Here is a 23,582-nt window from a genome sequence, read left to right on the forward strand (position 1 = left end):
GAAGTAACTCAAGTTATATATATATATATATATATATATATATATATATATATATATTTATATACAAAAGGAGGGTGGCCCTGTAAATTCAAACTTGTCTGTTCGTCTGTCTGCATTTTTCTCAATAACTACGCATTGGAATTTTTTGAAATTTTGCACAAACATTAAACATGATATGAGTAAAAAAGTAACAGAATCGATTTTCCGGAAAAGCTCTGGTTGCCCCCTCCCCCCGGGGGTGTCTTTCGGATTTAAATGGCTAAAATTGACACTTTTGTGCTTATTAAAAAAATTGATGCCTGGATTTTTATAAAACTTTCTGAAAAGTTGTAACTGATTTCTATATAATTTTGTTTGTCTATACTTCGTGATAACTCTTGGGTGTGCCCCAGGGGCTCTTTTATTTTTTGGACTATCTTTTCTGTGTATGTCTATTTAGCGGTTTTGCATGGTGCTGAACTCTAATTTAAATATGTTAAGGCCTTGGGGACTTTTGAGGCTAAATGTGGGGGGGGGGCAAATGATGGACTTAGTCATTTCTTTTTTTGCATGATGTGGAACTCAAATTTACATATGTTAAGGCCTTAAACTGCACCGTTTGTTCATTTTCACCAGGATTTGACGTCCCCTGGGGACTTTTGGGGTTAAATGGTGGGTGGGTGGGGGGCGGGGGTTGCAAATGCTGAACTTATTCATTTTCTTATGCCTCGTTCACTGTGTGCTCACGGGGGACCATGCATGCTTCACTTGTTTCCTTTTGTAAGTTGATTATTATCATTTGGAACTTGAAATGGTATAGTATTACATCTCCCATCCAGTCTTTCAATGTGACCATACCATCAAAGTCTCCTGCTCTGCACACATTACCCTGTCAAGCTCAATTGTTATAAAAGTCTTGGTGTATTTGTCAGTCTTGTTGAGCCCGCACCAATCAGCATTAAGGGAGTGTTTTGGTAGTGTTCGACCAAATCGACAACAGACGGAAATTTCTGGAAAAAAAAAATATTTACATATTTAAAATACATTCATAATATATACGAAATCTGGACAAATTAAAATATCATATTTAAGCGTATTTTATGCTCGGGCAAAGCCTCTTCCATCCCTGCTAGTTTTATATAATCTTGGAAAATAAAGAAAATTGGCATGTGAATACATTTTTCTTTTTTTTACTTTTGAAATCACGACTCCATAATAATATATAGAAAATCCGGACAAATAAAAATATCATATTTAAGCGTATTTTATGCCCGGGCAAAGCCTGCCTCCCACCCGCTTTATATATATACTAGCAAAAGTACCCGTCGTTGACGGGGTTCAAAAACAGCCTACAGAAAAGGGACTCTGATTTATGAAAGTATGATAGGTTATGAAAAGGAAGGGTTGTAAAGAGATAGCTTCGAATTTAGGGGTATCAAAACCAAAGCAAAATATGATGAAAGTAAAAATAAAATAGATAATCCCCATAATTTATTATACCGTACCTGTTCACACTGAAACACTTATCACAATATTCTGTGGATATATATTAAAATACTTTGTTAAACTTTGTGACATATTTTCATTCTATGGAGGTCAGGTGCGAACGAACACCCCATAATTTTATTATACCATATTTCTTCAAACTGAAACATAATTATCCAAGTATACTTACGCAGATAGATATGAAAAGTCTTTATTAAAGTTTGTGCCTATTTCCATTCTATGGAGGCCAGGAGCGAACACAGACCCCACAATTTTATTATACCATCCCTATTTAAGTTAAAACATACTTATCAAAGTATTCTTATGTACATCTATATCAAAAACACTTGTAAAAGTTTTTGTTTTTAATTTTTCATTTCTATACTTTGTGGACCAGGCGCGAACGCAGACCCCACAATTTTAATGAACCACCGTTCTGCCAGATCAAAATACCCATTCCTGTGTCTCGATACATCTTCTATCATTATATGTAATCAGTTTTTTAAAATAGTCAACCATATAGGAGCCTATTCGACAAAAACTGATAAGTCAAATGGGATCATTTTTAAACTATAATGGCTCATATTGACTAACTTTTGTTTACAGCATAGAATAGAAAGAGACATTAATTCTGGCGTTTAAAACCACCAAAGATGTCAACTTGAAGAAAACGGAGTGAGTAAAGCTTATGCAGTGGAAGTAATTACATTTTGAAGCGGGAAAGAGTTAATATGTGGTTTAGGAATTATTCCTTTATATTTTACGTGTAAACTTAGGCATAGGATCACGTTCCAGTATGATTTGCTACTAAGAATTAAACTACTGTTTTGTGTCCAGAATATATTTTAGATGAAGGCAGGTGGTAGGATGTAAGTGCAGTACGGGAATAACAGGAGGTAAATTATAAGTTATGGCGTATTTCGTATATGTAATATGTATATAATATATAAATATGTATATGGGCAAATTTTCAGAAGATTAGAATAAAAAGAAGTTGAAGGTATTAAATATGTTTCCTCTTCTAATGAAGGAAGAAGACTTACACTTTACTTTAAGAGTCGTAAAGTAGTTTGCATAACAATATTTATATTAAACCTGGACTAATTTGCATAATATTATTTGCGTTAAACGCGTCATTTGGAAAAAAATTAAGACTGAGTAGAATTATACATTAATTCATACACGCCACGCAAGGTAACACATAATAAATTGTGCTTCGTTAATAAAGTAGTTATCCTACCTTTTTCTGCATAAGTAGATAACATACGATTAATGTGAACTTAATTATAACATTGACTACAACATTGGTAATTATCTTTATATATGAATAAAAGAGAAACATATGTAAGAGAAATATAGAAACACATCATACAAAATATAGAAATATAATATATAAATACACTTCCGGGTTAAGTTTTTAGGTCAATTATAGTTTCATCCCGCTTCCGATAATAAACAAATTTAAAGCACAAAATATTTTCTTACAACATATGAAAGTATGAAAAAGTAAAAAAATATTTGCAAAATCAAAGTATAAAAAATACACGATTTTAATTCTTTATTTAAACTGTGAAAAACATTTGATGTCACGGTTTTTTAATCCTTGCTTAAAAAAGTATTTTATTTAAAAAGGAAATGGAATATAACATATAAATATGGATAAATTCTAAACAATGAAGAATGGAAGTACCCATTAATTAGTATTTTTTTTATAGGTAAGTGATTTTTTGGAATGTATATATATATTATTATTATTATCGAAGTAAGTTAAAATTTGTTGATTTTCTTTAAATCTTTTAAAAAAAAAACGATTTAAAAAAACAAATACTGCATAATTTCCTATTAAATCTGTTATTTTTTAAAGATTTCGTCTTTGCGTCTTTAATTGAAAAAAAAAAATTAGGGCTTGAATGACATTTTTCAAGTAGTTATAAGCTTCGAAAGATAGAAGGTCGAATTATTCAAGTTTTTATCATGCAATTTTAATGGCGATTTCTGACACTGCTAGCGATACACCACCGTGGGAAGAAGAACCGATTGAACTATTTTCGAGACATTTGATCTTGAACCCTTCCCCTCCCTCCAACAACACCTGAACTAAGACGTCACCGATCCACTAATGATCGACCCTAAATGAAACAAGTATTAAAAGCTCTTATGAACAAAAAATTTGGGAGAGGGGTTTGGGGTCAGGTACGCCCCCCCCTTTTACCAAGAATAATAGACTATTTAATAAGAAAAAGTTTATCAAGAGTTTAAATTACATTTTACAAGTAGTCATAAGCTTCGAAAGATAGGAGGTCGAATTATTCAAGTTTTTATCACGCATTTTTAATGGCGATTTCTGACACAGCTAGCGATACACCACCGTTGGAGGAAGAACCGATCAAACTATTTTCGAGACATTTGATCTTGATCCCTTCCCCTCCCCCCAACAACATCTGAACTAAGACGTCACCGATCCACCAATGATCGACCCTAAATGAAACAAGTATTAAAAAGCTCTTATGAACAAAAAATTTGGGAGAGGGGGTCGGGGGCACACCCCCTTTTTCCAAGAATAATGAACTATTTAATAAGAACCAGTTTATCAAGAGTTTAAATTACATTTTACAAGTAGTTATAAGCTTCGAAAGATAGGAGGTCGAATTATTCAAGTTTTTATCACGCATTTTTAATGGCGATTTCCGACACTGCTAGCGTACAATGTACTTACGATTTCGTCCGCTTTCCACTCCCCGATTGCGTACTGCTCGTTTTCGTAGCGGATCTTCAGACGAAACGCCCGCGAATCATAATAAACAAGAATTGTGTACGGGTGACTGCTACCGGGACGGCTTTTTCGGATCACAAACGTCCCATCCTGAAAGAAAGTAAACGGGTTACTCTTTTGTAAATACACGTATCTTTTTCGCTCTAATGCTAGTCCAAAAAAAAGTAATAAGTGCTAACTCTTACCTCTGTGTCTTATCAAGGCCCAGGGGCCACTCGAGGATAAGGGTTAAAGAGTGTACAGTAGTCAATTGGACAATATAGTAATTGTCAGTAATGGAAATTCAGTAAATTTGTTTACTTAAGGGGAACGGCTTATCAAGAACTTGTTTACATTGGACTTGAAGACAACCATATTTCGGCCACCTGATAAAGGCCAGAGGAATAGTTGGCCGAAATGTTGTGAGAGAACTAAGAAAAAGATGAGGATAATAGTCCGCAATAAATAAAAATTAATTAACCATATTGCAATAAATAAAAATTAATTAACCATATTGCAATAAATAAAAATTAATTAACCATATTACAATAAATAAAAATTAATTAACCATATTACAATAAATAAAAATTAATTAACCATATTACAATAAATAAAAATTAATTAACCATATTGCAATAAATAAAAATTAATTAACCATATTACAATAAATAAAAATTAATTAACCATATTGCAATAAATAAAAATTAATTAACCATATTGCAATAAATAAAAATTAATTAACCATATTGCAATAAATAAAAATTAATTAACCATATTACAATAAATAAAAATTAATTAACCATATTACAATAAATAAAAATTAATTAACCATATTACAATAAATAAAAATTAATTAACCATATTACAATAAAGAAAAATTAATTAACCATATTACAATAAAGAAAAATTAATTAACCATATTGCAATAAATAAAAATTAATTAACCATATTGCAATAAATAAAAATTAATTAACCATATTGCAATAAATAAAAATTAATTAACAATATTACAATAAATAAAAATTAATGAATCATATTGCAACAAATAAAAATTAATTAACAATATTACAATAAATAAAAATTAATTAACCATATTACAATAAATAAAAATTAATTAACCATATTGCAATAAATAAAAATTAATTAACCATATTACAAAAAATAAAAATATATTAACAATATTGCAACAAATAAAAATTAATTAACAATATTGCAACAAATAAAAATTAATTAACAATATTGCAACAAATAAAAATTAATTAACAATATTACAATAAATAAAAATTAATTAAACATATTGCAATAAAGAAAAATTAATTAACAATATTACAATAAATAAAAATAAATTAACCATAAATAAATAAAATATTAAAATAACTAAAAATTGATTAACCATATTGCAATAAATAAAAATTAATTAACAATATTGCAACAAATAAATATTAATTAACAATATTGCAACAAATAAAAATTAATTAACAATATTACAATAAATTAAAATTAATTAACCATATTACAATAAATAAAAATTAATTAACCTTAAATAAATAAAATATTACAATAAATAAAAATTAATTAACCATATTACAATAAATAAAAATTAATTAACAATATTGCAACAAATATAAATTAATTAACCATAAATAAATAAAATATTACAATAAATAAAAATTAATTAACAATATTACAGTAAATAAAAATTAATTAACCATATTGCAATAAATAAAAATTAATGAACCATATTACAATAAATAAAAATTAATTAACCATATTACAATAAATAAAAATTAATTAACCATATTGCAATAAATAAAAATTAATTAACAATATTACAATAAATAAAAGTTAATTAACCATATTGCAATAAATAAAAATTAATTAACCATATTACAATAAATAAAAGTTAATTAACCATATTACAATAAATAAAAATTAATTAACAATATTGCAACAAATAAAAATTAATTAACAATATTACAATAAATAAAAATTAATTACCAATATTACAATAAATAAAAATTAATGAATCATATTGCAACAAATAAAAATTAATTAACAATATTACAATAAATAAAAATTAATTAACAATACTGCAATAAATAAAAATAAATTAACCATATTACAATTAATAAAAATTAATTAACAATATTACAATAAATAAAAATTAATTAACAATATTGCAACAAATAAAAATTAATTAACAATATTACAATAAATAAAAATTAATTACCAATATTACAATAAATAAAAATTAATGAATCATATTGCAACAAATAAAAATTAATTAACAATATTGCAATAAATAAAAATTAATTAACAATATTGTTAATAAATTAAAATTTATTAACAATATTGCAATAAATAAAAATTAATTAACCATATTACAATAAATTAAAATTAATTAACCATATTGCAATAAATAAAAATTAATTAACCATATTACAATAAATAAAAATTAATTAACCATATTGCAATAAATATAAAATTAATTAACCATATTGCAATAAATAAATAAAATTAATACTAACAATACTCATCTTAATAATGAATTCCAATTAATAATACAATCGTCAGTAGTGAAAATTTGGTAAATTTGAAAACTTATATAGAACGGCTCATCAAGAACTTGTTTACGTTGGACTTGAAGACAACCATATTGTAGTCAGCTGGAAAGCAGGAAAGCGGAACAGAGTTCCACAGGTGTGCACGTTTAAGAAATGGAATCTATGTTTAGGTTTAGGCACAGATGAAGAGTAGTGGAAATTATAGATAGCGGTTTCAGTTAGATGAGTGTTTTTTTGCGTGAAAACGATTCGACGAACATAAAGAGTTTCTATTCTCAGTAAAGCAAAAATAGAAGTTCCCTGAAGTTTTTCTTTCTTTAAGAAAGGAGTCTCCACTTAACAAGGTCCACAGGCCACTCAAGGATAAGGGTTAATGAGTGTACAATAGTCAATGAGAAAATATTTTAGTAATCGTTAGTAGTGTAAAATTGGTAAATTGGTTCATTTAAGTGGCACGGCTCATCAAGAACTTGTTTACATTGGACTTGAAGATCATCATATTGTAGTCAGTTTGGAATACAGGAAAACGGAACAGAGTTTGACAGGGAAGCAGAAAAATGCAAGACAATTCCACAGGCGTGCAATTCTAAGAAAGAAGCTTTGTTCATGGAATCTACGTTTAGGTTTAGGCACAGATAAAGAGTGGGGGAAATTATTGATAGTGTTTTCAGCTAGACGAGTGTTACTTGTGAAAGTTTTGCGAGGGAGGACCATAGATTGAAGCTCAGTCGAACACTTTCCATGAAAATAACGATACATCAGAGACAAACTCGCAACATCTCTTCTGTGAAATAGAGGTTGCAGAGAAGAGAAAAGGACATCTCCTACGAGGCTACAAAGTCTATTTTGAACCCTATCAAGGCAAGACAAGTCCTTTCTAGCAGCTCCTGCCCAGATGTGGCAACAGTATTCCATCCTTGGACGTACCTGGCTCTTATATAGATAGAGAATTGCATCAGCAGTTAGATATCTACCGGATCGATAGAAAGATCCCACCATTTTTCCAGCGGCCTTGGCAACAGATTTGATGTACGTGTTCCATTTAAGATCAGGAGTAAAGGTCAAGCCCAGAAGCGTGTCAAAACATGAGCCCCCCCCCCCCAAAGATGAGAGCCATTCATTTCAATTGATGCCAGATGTAGATCAGAATGTTGATGATGTAAAGAGAGAAGCTTGGTTTTAGATGCATTAAAAGTAATCAGCCACTTCTTTCCCCATCGCACCACATGATCAAAATCAGAGGAGAGAGAATCGGCGAGAACTTGGTCGTTCACGGCCTTTAGAGATTTGCCATAGGTTGTAGTGTTATCAGCATAAATGTCTACAATGTAGTGTCATCAGCATAAATGTCAACAATGTCTTAGGATGTGATTTGGGAGATCATTGATGTAGATCAGGAAGAGAGTTGGGCCCAGAATGGATCCCTGAGGGTCTCCAGCATTAATACTGTGAGCTTCTGATTTCTGCCCATCAACCATTATGAACCTATCAGATTTAATAACTGAGAAGACATTTCCAGCTATACCAAAGCTGGAGATCTTGTGGAGTAGACCTTTATGCCATACCCTATCAAAGTCCTTTGATATGTCAAGAGCAATTGCCCTAGAAAGGTGGCCTCCATCAAGAGATTCGCTAATCCTATGAGATATAACTGTTAGCACATCAGCTGTAGATCTAGCAGAACAGAAACCGTATTGCATGTCACTAAGGATGTTATTAACACGGCTTCCAGTAACTTACTCATGACTAGGGCTATGACAACAGCATATTCTTTTCATTGTTTTGACACTCGAGTATATATCCGACACATTTAGACACAATTAATCAACCGAGAACCACATCAATCTACATAAAACCATATAAGATGTCAATGGATATATACCTGAGAATCAAAACAAGGAAAAGAATTTGCTGTTGTCATAGACCTACTAATGACTAGGGTCAGGACAACAGCATATTCTTTTCCTAGGTTTAATTCGCAGGTATATATCCATTGATATTTTATATATTTTTTATATAGAGTGATGTGATTCTGGGTTGATTAACTGTGTCGGATATATACTCGAGAGTCAAAACAATGATAAAAATATTCTTTTTTTTTTTTTTTTACATAGTAGTCACCATTTATAAAGGCACAGAAGCCACTCGGGGATAAGGGTTATTGCGTGTACAGTAATCAACGGGATAATATCGTAGTAATCGTTAGTAATGGAGATGTGATAAAGTGTCTTACTTAAGGGGGCGGTCTATCAGGAATTTGTTTATATTGGACTTGAAGACATCCAAGTTGTAGTCAGGTGGGAAACAGGCAAAGGGAAGCAAGTTCCACAGGCGTGCACTTCTAAGAAAGAAGCTTTGTTCATGGAATGTACGTTTTGATTTAGGCACAGATGAATAGTGAGGAAAATTATTGGCAGGGGTTTCAGCTAGATGGGTGTTTTTCATGAAAGATTGGCGAGGGGGGGACCAGAGATTGGAGCTCAGACGAGCACTTGTCATGGAAATAATGATAAAACAAAGACAGGCTCGCAACGTCTCTTCTATGGGTTGGTTGGTTGTTTTTGTTTTACGGCATATCAACCCTTTCCGGGTTATTTAATGCCGAATCCAAAGATTTTGAAGAAAAATTTTTTTAATAGAATATATTTGTTGTTTTCACGTCGGTTTCTATTCAACCCATAGTTGGGACCCTAACAGGTACTACCACTCCGGGTCAGAGTGGACCTGGAAGCAATGGTAATTAAAGGGTGGCTCCACACTCCCCAAAGCCCACAAGCTGGGGCCTCACCACTGGATATAGTTTAAGGTCATATCCAGGACCCCCATTGAGGGACTTTTACCCTGTGCAGGGGGGCAGTCGGCGTATTCTAATGCCCCACCGACAGGGCCGTTCTTCTATGGGAGAGAGTTTGCAGGGAAGAGAAAAGGGCATCCCCCACTTAACCATGAAGTCTATTTTGCTGTCTGTCAAGGCAGGATAGGCTGTTTTTAGCAGCTGCTGCCCAAATGTGGCAGCAGAACTCCATACTTGGACGTACTTGGCTTTTATATAGATAGTGATTTGCATCAGCAGTGAGAGATCTTCTGGAGCGGTAGAAGGATCCAAGCATTTTTCCAGTGACCTTGGCAACTAGTTATGACACACGGGAGACATATAAGGATAAGTAGTCAAAGTCAATAAATATTTATTGAATATACTTTTATTTATTGAATATATTTTTATTTATTGAATATATTTTTTTTTATTGAATATATTTTTATCTCTATATAAATAAAATGAACTCATTTTTTCCCGTCTGATTTTGACATTAATAGGATTAAAAATCAAGATATTTCATGCAAATATAATATGCACAAACGGCAGAACAATATCTGAGGTGTGTTATAGGCTTATTATTTCTCAAATTCCTCGATAATCTTAGATTTCTATACTTTTTCTGCTGAGAAGTCACGGCCAAAATCGGTTAAGATCAATGGAAGTGGTAAAATATTTTCTCTCTAATAAATTCCTCCTCCCCCTGCCACCACTTAACACCGTTTGGGGATCGTTCACAAGGCACAGTTGAGAAGAGAACACCGGTTTGGCTTCGTAGTTCTTTCATGTGAAGTTATTTAAAATCACTAAACAACGCTGCAGTGCTCTGTGGCGTAGTGGTTAGCGTGCTGGACAATTCACATTATATTTTCACGTTCGCGCCGACCTACCGTAGTCGTTTTTTTTTTGTTTTTTTTTCCTAAACAACTGGAATGGACTTTTCTTGGTAGCCGAACTGTTAACGTTGCAGATGTTTTTGTTTTTTTTCACACTTTATTTTCCTACTTTTACTCATGACTCCGGGTTTGATCCTTCCTACTTACCTACCATAACATTTTTTAAAACTCCCCCCCCTCCCGGAAACAAACAGTCGGGCAACGCCGGGTACCCCCGCTAGTTTATTGAATATACTTTTATTTATTGAATGTATTTTTATTTATTGAATATATTTTTTATTTATTGAATATATTTTTATTTATTGAATATATTTTTTATTTATTTAATATATTTTTTATTTATTGAATATATTTTTATTTATTGAATATACTTTTATTTATTGAATATATTTTTATTTATTGAATATATTTTTATTTATTGAATATATTTTTATTTATTGAATATATTTTTTATTTATTGAATATATTTTTATTTATTGAATATATTTTTATTTATTGAATATATTTTTATTTATTGAATATATTTTTATTTATTGAATATACTTTTATTTATTGAATATATTTTTATTTATTGAATATATTTTAATTTATTGAATATATTTTTATTTATTGAATATACTTTTATTTATTGAATATATTTTTATTTATTTAATATATTTTTATTTATTTAATATATTTTTATTTATTGAAAATATTTTTTTTATTGAATATACTTTTATTTATTGAATATATTTTTATTTATTGGATATATTTTTATTTATTGAATATACTTTATTTTTATTAATTAAATATATTTTTTATTATTGAATATATTTTTATTTATTGGATATATTTTTATTTATTGAATATACTTTATTTTTATTAATTAAATATATTTTTTATTATTGAATATATTTTTATTTATTGAATTTATTTTTATTTATTGAATATACTTTTATTTATTGAATATACTTTTATTTATTGAATATATTTTTTTTTATTGAATATATTTTTATTTATTGAATATACTTTTATTTATTGAATATATTTTTATTTATTGAATATATTTTTATTTATTGAATATATTTTTATTTATTGAATATATTTTTATTTATTGAATATATTTTTATTTATTGAATATATTTTTATTTATTGAATATACTTTTATTTATTGAATATACTTTTATTTATTGAATATATTTTTATTTATTGAATATATTTTTATTTATTGAATATACTTTTATTTATTGAATATATTTTTATTTATTTAATTTATTTTTATTTATTTAATATATTTTTATTTATTTAATATATTTTTATTTATTGAATATACTTTTTTATTGAATATACTTTTATTTATTGAATATATTTTTATTTATTGAATATAACTTTTATTTATTGAATATAACTTTTATTTATTGAATATATTTTTATTTATTGCATATATTTTTATTTACTGAATATACTTTTATTAATTGAATATATTTTTATTTATTGAATATACTTTTATTTATTGAATATATTTTTATTTATTGAATATATTTGTATTTATTGAATATACTTTTATTTATTGAATATACTTTTATTTATTGAATATATTTTTATTTATTGAATATATTTTTATTTATAGAATATAATTTTATTTATTGAATATATTTTTATTTATTGAATGTATATGTATTTATTGAATATATTTTTATTTATTGAATGTATATTTATTTATTGAATATATTTTTATTTATTGAATATATTTTTATTTATTGAATATACTTTTATTTATTGAAATATTTTTTTATTGAATATATTTTTATTTATTGAATATATTTTTATTTATTGAATATATTTTTATTTATTAAATATATTTTTATTTATAGAATATATATTTATTTATTGAACATATTTTTTATTTATTGAATATACTTTTATTTATTGAATATATTTGTATTTATTGAATATATTTCTATTTATTGAATATATTTTTATTTATTGAATATATTTTTATTTATTGAATATACTTTTATTTATTGATTATATTTCTATTTATTGAATATATTTTTATTTATTGAATATATTTTTATTTATTGAATATAGTTTTGTTTATTGAATATATTTTTATTTATTGAATATATTTTTATTTATTGAATATATTTTTATTTATTGAATATATTTTTATTTATTGAATATAGTTTTGTTTATTAAATTTTTTTTATTGAATATACTTTTATTTATTGAATATATTTTTATTTATTGAATATATTTTTTTATTGAATATACTTTTATTTATTGAATATATTTTTATTTATTGAATATACTTTTATTTATTGAATATATTTTTTATTATTGAATATATTTTTATTTATTGAATATACTTTTATGTATTGAATATATTTTTATTTATTGAATATACTTTTATTTATTGAATATATTTTTATTTATAGAATATACTTTTATTTAGTGAATTTATTTTTATGTATTGAATATATTTTTATTTATTGAATATATTTTTATTTATTGAATATACTTTTATGTATTGAATATATTTTTATTTATTAAATATATTTTTATTTATAGAATATATTTTTATTTATTAAATATATTTTTATTTATTAAATATATTTTTATTTATTAAATATATTTTTATTTATTGAATATATTTTTATTTATTGAATATATTTTTATTTATTGAATGTATATTTATTTATTGAATATATTTTTATTTATTGAATATATTTTTATTTATTGAATATATTTTTATTTATTGAATATACTTTTATTTATTGAATATACCTTTATTTATTGAATATATTTTTATTTATTGAATATATTTTTATTTATTGAATATACTTTTATTTATTGAATATATTTTTATTTATTTAATATATTTTTATGTATTGAATATATTTTTTTATTGAATATACTTTTATTTATTGAATATATTTTTATTTATTGAATATAACTTTTATTTATTGAATATATTTTTATTTATTGAATATATTTTTATTTATTGAATATACTTTTATTTATTGAATATATTTTTTATTATTGAATATATTTTTATTTACTGAATATACATTTATTTATTGAATATACATTTATTTATTGAATATACTTTTATTTAGTGAATATATTTTTATTTATTGAATATATTTTTATTTATTGAATATACTTTTATTTATTGAATATATTTTTATTTATTGAATATACTTTTATTTATTGAATATATTTTTATTTATTAAATATATTTTTATTTATAGAATATATTTTTATTTATTGAATATATTTTTATTTATTGAATGTATATGTATTTATTGAATATATTTTTATTTATTGAATGTATATTTATTTATTGAATATATTTTTATTTATTGAATATACTTTTATTTATTGAATATACTTTTATTTATTGAATATATTTTTTTATTGAATATATTTTTATTTATGGAATATATTGTTATTTATTGAATATATTTTTATTTATTGAATATATTTTTATTTATTAAATATATTTTTATTTATAGAATATATATTTATTTATTGAATATATTTTTTATTTATTAAATATACTTTTATTTATTGAATATATTTTTATTTATTGAATATACTTTTATTTATTGAATATATTTGTATTTATTGAATATATTTCTATTTATTGAATATATTTTTATTAATTGAATATATTTTTATATATTGAATATACTTTTATTTATTGATTATATTTCTATTTATTGAATATATTTTTATTTATTGAATATATTTTTATTTATTGAATATAGTTTTGTTTATTGAATATATTTTTATTTATTGAATATATTTTTATTTATTGAATATATTTTTATTTATTGAATATATTTTTATTTATTGAATATAGATTTGTTTATTAAATTTTTTTTTATTGAATATATTTTTATTTATTGAATATATTTTTATTTATTGAATATACTTTTATTTATTGAATATATTTTTATTTATTGAATATATTTTTATTTATTGAATATATTTTTATTTATTGGATATATTTTTATTTATTTAATATACTTTTATTTATTGAATATATTTTTTATTATTGAATATATTTTTATTTATTTAATATACTTTTATTTATTGAATATATTTTTTATTATTGAATATATTTTTATTTATTGAATATACTTTTATTTATTGAATATACTTTTATTTATTGAATATATTTTTATTTATTGAATATATTTTTATTTATTGAATATATTTTTATTTATTGAATATATTTTTATTTATTGAATATATTTTTATTTATTAAATATATTTTTATTTATTGAATATACTTTTATTTATTGAATATATTTTTATTTATTGAATATACTTTTATTTATTGAATATACTTTTATTTATTAAATATATTTTTATTTATTGAATATATTTTTATTTATTGAATATACTTTTATTTATTGAATATATTTTTATTTATTGAATATATTTTTATTTATTTAATATATTTTTATTTATTGAATATACTTTTTTATTGAATATACTTTTATTTATTGAATATATTTTTATTTATTGAATATCCGTTTATTTATTGAATATATTTTTTATTATTGAATATATTTTTATTTACTGAATATACTTTTATTTATTGAATATACTTTTATTAAATGAATATACTTTTATTTAGTGAATATATTTTTATTTATTGAATATATTTTTATTTAGTGAATATATTTTTATTTATTGAATATATTTTTATTTATTGAATATACTTTTATGTATTGAATATATTTTTATTTATTAAATATATTTTTATTTATAGAATATATTTTTATTTATTAAATATATTTTTATTTATTAAATATATTTTTATTTATTGAATATATTTTTATTTATTGAATATATTTTTATTTATTGAATATATGTTTATTTATTGAATATACTTTTATTTATTGAATATATTTTTATTTATTGAATATATTTTTATTTATTGAATATATTTTTATTTATTGAATATATTTTTATTTATTGAATATATTTTTATTTATTGAATATATTTTTATTTATTGAATGTATATTTATTTATTGAATATATTTTTATTTATTGAATATACTTTTATTTATTGAATATACTTTTATTTATTGAATATAATTTTTTTATCGAATATATTTTTATTTATTGAATATATTTTTATTTATTGAATATATTTTTATTTATTGAATATATTTTTATTTATTAAATATATTTTTATTTATAGAATATATTTTTATTTATTGAATATATTTTTTTTTATTGAATATACTTTTATTTATTGAATATATTTTTATTTATTGAATATACTTTTATTTATTGAATATATTTGTATTTATTGAATATATTTCTATTTATTGAATATATATTCATTTATTGAATATATTTTTTATTTATTGAATATACTTTTATTTATTGATTATATTTCTATTTATTGAATATATTTTTATTTATTGAATATAGTTTTGTTTATTGAATATATTTTTATGTGTTGAATATATTTTTAATTATTGAATATATTTTTATTTATTGAATATATTTTTATTTATTGAATATATTTTTATTTATTTAATATATATTTGTTTATTGAATATATTTTTATTTATTGAATATAGTTTTGTTTATTGAATTTATTTTTTTTATTGAATATATTTTTATTTATTGAATGTATTTTTTTTATTGAATATATTTTTAATTATTGAATATATTTTTATTTATTGAATATATTTTTATTTATAGAATATATTTTTATTTATTGAATATATTTTTATTTATTGAATATATTTTTATTTATTGAACATATTTTTATTTATTGAATATATATTTGTTTATTGAATATACTTTTATTTAATGAATATACTTTTATTTATTGAATGTATTTTTATTTATTGCATATATGAGGAATGAATAAACAGACATTTCTCTACTTAATTTTTTTGTTTGTTTTTTTTACTCTTGTGCTTCCGGTCCTTTCTGCATTGCTTTCGGCTTTTAAAACTTTCATATATTCTTTTACCAACAATGCTTCAGGCAAACTACCATTTATTTTGATTTATTATTATTTTATTTTTATTACTACGAACAGAGGAAGATTTTTTTTTAAATTCATATCACATAGAAATAATTTCTTCAATGCTTTTTGTATCATTATATTAAAAACCCTTAAAAGGAAAATGAAATATTCGAAACACCTAATAAACATTTTTCAAGATGAATAAAAAACAATATTTTGTGTCGCTGCGATGTACAAAGAATGCTTCGTTCTGATTGGATAAATGAGACATGTTCTTAACCAATTGAAAACTGAAACAAAGATGGCGGCCTTGTCTTGTTATTTCAAAACTGTACATATTACTGTTTACTTCAATAATTTTTTTTTTATAATCATGACGTTTTGCTTCCTTTTTTAAATATAAGTATTTTATTGTTTACAGGTTACTTCAATAAAACATTTTTTTTATTTCTTCTTAATACCTTTCACCCGCTATAAGATAATGGACCCTTCCTAGCGTAAACTTAAATAGACAAAAATACTTCCTGTGTGTGTGTGTGTGTGTGTGTGTGTGTGTGTACGTGCGTGCATTTTGCAACTGTACTGAACTTTCACCTAACAACTTTTATACATTAATCTTCCTGCAAAATATGAATGGTGTTGAAATAACACAAGCATAAAAATTGATGGTATTAATGTTTACTTTAATAAATTTTTTTATACTAACGACGTTTTGCTTCCTTTTTTAAACATACGTATTTTTTTTTTTGTTTACAGGTTACTTCAATAAAACATTTTTTTCATTTCTTCTTAATACTATAGTCTATAGAGGTTTATAAGGTTTGTGTCTAACTCTCTGACTCCATAGAAATAATAAAAAAAACAACATGTTTTAAGGGTGAATAAAAAAAAAGGTAAATTAGGGTTTGTATTACTGTACACATAGATTCGAAAAAGTTGTCAAAAAACAAATATATAACAAATAAATGTTATCAAAGGCAAAATAAGTTACTTTTCTACCAAACTGGATATATTTTTCGTGTTTTTATTCAATGTAACATGTTTATTCAGCTCGAAAAACATGCAGTGTTTACCGATGTATTGGAAAATTCAAAATGGCGTCCAACTGTCTCTTTAACATGGTAAGTTTGGGAAAAGATGTTATAAATAATAAACTAGACAAAATACTATTAAAAAACAACCGAATATATGTCAACCTATGTCACGGTAACATATCATGAGCGAATTTCTAACAGTATTTTGTCTAGTTTATTATTTATAATACCTTTTCCCAAACTTACCCTCTCCGAGAGAGTCGGCCGCCATTTTGAATTTTCCAATACATCGGTAAACACTGTATGTTTTTCGAGCTGAATAAACATGTTACATTGAATAAAAACACGAAAATATATCCAGTTAGGTAGAAAAGTAACTTATCTTGCCTTTGATAACATTTATTTGCTATATATTTGTTTTTTAACAACTTTTTCGAATCTATGTGTACAGTAATACAAACCCAAAATCTCAGAAAATATTAACTATTAATACAAATATAATACAATAAAACAATAAGCCTGTATAGTAACTTTACGGACACCCTGTATATATATATATACGAAAAGAAGACTTCCAGAGGTGTTTCTAGCAATGTGAGGAACGGTGGGCTAAGTGTGTGCATGCAAAAGGGGCTTAATTTGAAGAGGATTAGGGTTCAAACCCCGTCAGGTATGTGAAATATATATATATAATATATATATATATATATATATATATATATATAAACACTCATGCTACTTAAAAACTGATAAGTGCTTAAACTTACCTCCGTGTCTTTGGTAAAAAGATTATGTTCCTGGGCTTTGCTAAATACTTCGTAGTAGTACGGTTGCGAATGAAGAGACTGAAATAGAAGAAAAAGTTAGAATGTCACTCCAGAGAGCACCTACCTCCACCAAAGTTAATTGTTAAAATGTTAAAAATGACTGAATCAAAGAAAACAACAGAAATACAGGTGCTTGTCCAATTTCAAACAATGCATTTTTTCAAACCCCAGTATACTATATAAAACCCCAAAAATGCATGAATGTATGAATATATACAGGGTGGCGGGGTTTGTTTTACTGCACACATAGATTCGAAAAAGGGGTTTGTTTTCCTGTACACATAGATTCGAAAAAGGGGTTTGTTTTACTGTACACATAGATTCGAAAAAGGGGTTTGTATTACTGTACACATAGATCCGAAAACGTTGTCAAAAAAAAAATATATAATAAAAATAAATGTTATCAAAGGCAAGCTAAGTTACTTTTCTACCAAACTGGATATATTTTTCGTGTTTTTATTCAATGTAACATGTTTATTCAGCTCGAAAAACATGCAGTGTTTACCGATGTATTGGAAAATTCAAGATGGCGTCTGACTCTCTCTTTAACACGGTAAGTTTGGGAAAAGGTGTTATAAATAAAAAACTGGATAAAATACTGTTAAAAACTTACTGAATATATGTTACTGTGACATAGGTTGACATATTCGGCGGGTTTTTAATAGTATTTTGCCTAGTTTTTTTTTTTTTGTTTATAACACCTTTTCCCAAACTTACCGTGTTAAAGAGAGAATCAGGCGCCATCTTGAATTTTCCAATACATCGGTAAACACTGTATGGTTTTCGAGCTGAATAAACATGTTAAATTGAATAAAAACACAAAAAATTATCCAGTTTGGTTGAAAAGCAACTTATCTTGCCTTTGATAACATTTTTTTGTTATATATTTGTTTTTTGACAACTTTTTCGAATCTATTTGTACAGTAATACAAACCCATACGTCCAAATAAAATTGGGCGACTTTCTAATATATATATATAATTATTTATTTTTTTACTATAATAATTAAATACTCACAGACACTAGTGTTTAATCCTTTTGGGAATCTTCAGTGCAGGAGGGTGTCACGATTACTACCAGTCGAACAGTTCGAACCCCGTATCACGAGACATCTCTGGCTCGATTAGCGGAGACCTAATCCATTCGGCTACCATTAACCGCTTGAAATAACGTTGAATTTTAAACATCTTAATTTTAAGTGTTCATTTACGCCAGACAGACAGTGATCTAATCGTTATACGATGATCTACGCATAAGAGCTAAATTGACCGACTTTTAATTCAACTGAAAGTGCTCAACGATAAGAAACGAATTTCTTAAAGGGGCTGTCATAATTATTTTTCTTTTTTACTATAATAATTAAATATATATATATATATATATATATATATATATAAATAATGATCTCTATCTTGGGTTGAGCATATTGGGAAGTGATATATAAACTGCCATAACCGTATTAAGCGGCGCTCTTTGTATAAACAAATCTAATACAAACCCGGGTGGCCCACATAAAAGTAGCCCAACGTCTAATCTCTCTAAATAACTTTTATTTTTCAGATTAAGCTTTATCTCCCTTGTGTAGCATTTTTTTTTAAAAAGAATATTTCATCTGTTTTTCTGATCCTTAATTCATTTGTGGCAGGAATATATAGGGTGGCTCGCTTGAAAGTAGCCCGGTCTTCTAATCTTTCCCAAATCAATTTTTTTTTTTCAGATTAAGCGGCCCACTTAAAACTAGCTCTTGTTTGAATCCAGTGACAAGGAGAAGTTACAACGTTTTGGTCGATGTAACCTCCAACTTGTAAAAGGCAGAGGGATTCAACATTTCATCAATGGTGGCCTTGTAGGGGTACAGGATACTTTCAGGCGTAAGTAACTTTCTAGCACAGTAGAGAGAGCCCACCTTCTTCACAGCAGCCTTGGCAATGCTCTCAATATACCTGTGCCAGCTTAGATGACAGTTCAGGACCTATCAGGTTAGCAACTCTTTTTTTTAACCTTGTCTAGGAGCGGGAGACAAGCACCAGCCCAAATGTGACAACAATAATCCATACATGGGCGAATGGTGGACTTATAGAGGTACAGGATACTTTCAGGTGTAAGTAACTTTCTAGCACAGTAGAGAGAGCCCACCTTCTTCGCAGCAGCCTTGGCAATGCTCTCAATATACCTGTGCCAGCTTAGATGACAGTTCAGGACCTATCAGGTTAGCAACTCTTTTTTTTAACCTTGTCTAGGAGCGGGAGACAAGCACCAGCCCAAATGTGACAACAATACTCCATACATGGGCGAATGGTGGACTTATAGAGGTACAGGATACTTTCAGGTGTAAGTAACTTTCTAGCACAGTAGAGAGAGCCCACCTTCTTCGCAGCAGCCTTGGCAATGCTCTCAATATACCTGTGCCAGCTTAGATGACAGTTCAGGACCTATCAGGTTAGCAACTCTTTTTTTTAACCTTGTCTAGGAGCGGGAGACAAGCACCAGCCCAAATGTGACAACAATACTCCATACATGGGCGAATGGTGGACTTATAGAGGTACAGGATACTTTCAGGTGTAAGTAACTTTCTAGCACAGTAGAGAGAGCCCACCTTCTTCACAGCAGCCTTGGCAATGCTCTCAATATACCTGTGCCAGCTTAGATGACAGTTCAGGACCTATCAGGTTAGCAACTCTTTTTTTTAACCTTGTCTAGGAGCGGGAGACAAGCACCAGCCCAAATGTGACAACAATAATCCATACATGGGCGAATGGTGGACTTATAGAGGTACAGGATACTTTCAGGTGTAAGTAACTTTCTAGCACAGTAGAGAGAGCCCACCTTCTTCACAGCAGCCTTGGCAATGCTCTCAATATACCTGTGCCAGCTTAGATGACAGTTCAGGACCTATCAGGTTAGCAACTCTTTTTTTTAACCTTGTCTAGGAGCGGGAGACAAGCACCAGCCCAAATGTGACAACAATACTCCATACATGGGCGAATGGTGGACTTATAGAGGTACAGGATACTTTCAGGTGTAAGTAACTTTCTAGCACAGTAGAGAGAGCCCACCTTCTTCACAGCAGCCTTGGCAATGCTCTCAATATACCTGTGCCAGCTTAGATGACAGTTCAGGACCTATCAGGTTAGCAACTCTTTTTTTTAACCTTGTCTAGGAGCGGGAGACAAGCACCAGCCCAAATGTGACAACAATACTCCATACATGGGCGAATGGTGGACTTATAGAGGTACAGGATACTTTCAGGTGTAAGTAACTTTCTAGCACAGTAGAGAGAGCCCACCTTCTTCACAGCAGCCTTGGCAATGCTCTCAATATACCTGTGCCAGCTTAGATGACAGTTCAGGACCTATCAGGTTAGCAACTCTTTTTTTTAACCTTGTCTAGGAGCGGGAGACAAGCACCAGCCCAAATGTGACAACAATACTCCATACATGGGCGAATGGTGGACTTATAGAGGTACAGGATACTTTCAGGTGTAAGTAACTTTCTAGCACAGTAGAGAGAGCCCACCTTCTTCACAGCAGCCTTGGCAATGCTCTCAATATACCTGTGCCAGCTTAGATGACAGTTCAGGACCTATCAGGTTAGCAACTCTTTTTTTTAACCTTGTCTAGGAGCGGGAGACAAGCACCAGCCCAAATGTGACAACAATACTCCATACATGGGCGAATGGTGGACTTATAGAGGTACAGGATACTTTCAGGTGTAAGTAACTTTCTAGCACAGTAGAGAGAGCCCACCTTCTTCACAGCAGCCTTGGCAATACTCTCAATATACCTGTGCCAGCTTAGATGACAGTTCAGGACCTATCAGGTTAGCAACTCTTTTTTTTAACCTTGTCTAGGAGCGGGAGACAAGCACCAGCCCAAATGTGACAACAATAATCCATACATGGGCGAATGGTGGACTTATAGAGGTAAAGGATACTTTCAGGTGTAAGTAACTTTCTAGCACAGTAGAGAGAGCCCACCTTCTTCACAGCAGCCTTGGCAATGCTCTCAATATACCTGTGCCAGCTTAGATGACAGTTCAGGACCTATCAGGTTAGCAACTCTTTTTTTTAACCTTGTCTAGGAGCGGGAGACAAGCACCAGCCCAAATGTGACAACAATACTCCATACATGGGCGAATGGTGGACTTATAGAGGTACAGGATACTTTCAGGTGTAAGTTACTTTCTAGCACAGTAGAGAGAGCCCACCTTCTTCGCAGCAGCCTTGGCAATGCTCTCAATATACCTGTGCCAGCTTAGATGACAGTTCAGGACCTATCAGGTTAGCAACTCTTTTTTTTAACCTTGTCTAGGAGCGGGAGACAAGCACCAGCCCAAATGTGACAACAATACTCCATACATGGGCGAATGGTGGACTTATAGAGGTAAAGGATACTTTCAGGTGTAAGTAACTTTCTAGCACAGTAGAGAGAGCCCACCTTCTTCACAGCAGCCTTGGCAATGCTCTCAATATACCTGTGCCAGCTTAGATGACAGTTCAGGACCTATCAGGTTAGCAACTCTTTTTTTTAACCTTGTCTAGGAGCGGGAGACAAGCACCAGCCCAAATGTGACAACAATAATCCATACATGGGCGAATGGTGGACTTATAGAGGTACAGGATACTTTCAGGTGTAAGTAACTTTCTAGCACAGTAGAGAGAGCCCACCTTCTTCGCAGCAGCCTTGACAATGCTCTCAATATACCTGTGCCAGCTTAGATGACAGTTCAGGACCTATCAGGTTAGCAACTCTTTTTTTTAACCTTGTCTAGGAGCGGGAGACAAGCACCAGCCCAAATGTGACAACAATAATCCATACATGGGCGAATGGTGGACTTATAGAGGTACAGGATACTTTCAGGTGTAAGTAACTTTCTAGCACAGTAGAGAGAGCCCACCTTCTTCACAGCAGCCTTGGCAATGCTCTCAATATACCTGTGCCAGCTTAGATGACAGTTCAGGACCTATCAGGTTAGCAACTCTTTTTTTTAACCTTGTCTAGGAGCGGGAGACAAGCACCAGCCCAAATGTGACAACAATACTCCATACATGGGCGAATGGTGGACTTATAGAGGTACAGGATACTTTCAGGTGTAAGTAACTTTCTAGCACAGTAGAGAGAGCCCACCTTCTTCGCAGCAGCCTTGGCAATGCTCTCAATATACCTGCGCCAGCTTAGATGACAGTTCAGGACCTATCAGGTTAGCAACTCTTTTTTTTAACCTTGTCTAGGAGCGGGAGACAA

The 23,582-nt window shown here is 27.6% G+C and overlaps 1 protein-coding gene across 2 annotated transcripts in view; it reads right to left on the minus strand.

Moving 5' to 3' along the window:
* Nucleotides 1-348: 348 nt before the first annotated feature.
* LOC145271411 (uncharacterized) overlaps nucleotides 349-23,582 on the minus strand; it is a 681,202-nt gene continuing 657,968 nt past the window's right edge. For both annotated transcript variants that reach the window (XM_080126945.1, XM_080126944.1), the window contains 3 exons: nucleotides 18,280-18,357; nucleotides 4,181-4,327; nucleotides 349-989 (listed from right to left, as the gene is read on the minus strand). In XM_080126945.1, coding sequence (XP_079983071.1) covers nucleotides 885-989; nucleotides 4,181-4,327; nucleotides 18,280-18,357 — 330 coding nt within the window. In that variant the 3' untranslated portion in view covers nucleotides 349-884. The remainder of the gene's footprint in view (nucleotides 990-4,180; nucleotides 4,328-18,279; nucleotides 18,358-23,582) is intronic.

This window comes from Euprymna scolopes, chromosome 46 (assembly GCF_053919585.1).
Source record: "Euprymna scolopes isolate OS-2025 chromosome 46, ASM5391958v1, whole genome shotgun sequence".
NCBI classification, from domain to species: Eukaryota; Metazoa; Mollusca; class Cephalopoda; order Sepiida; family Sepiolidae; genus Euprymna; species Euprymna scolopes.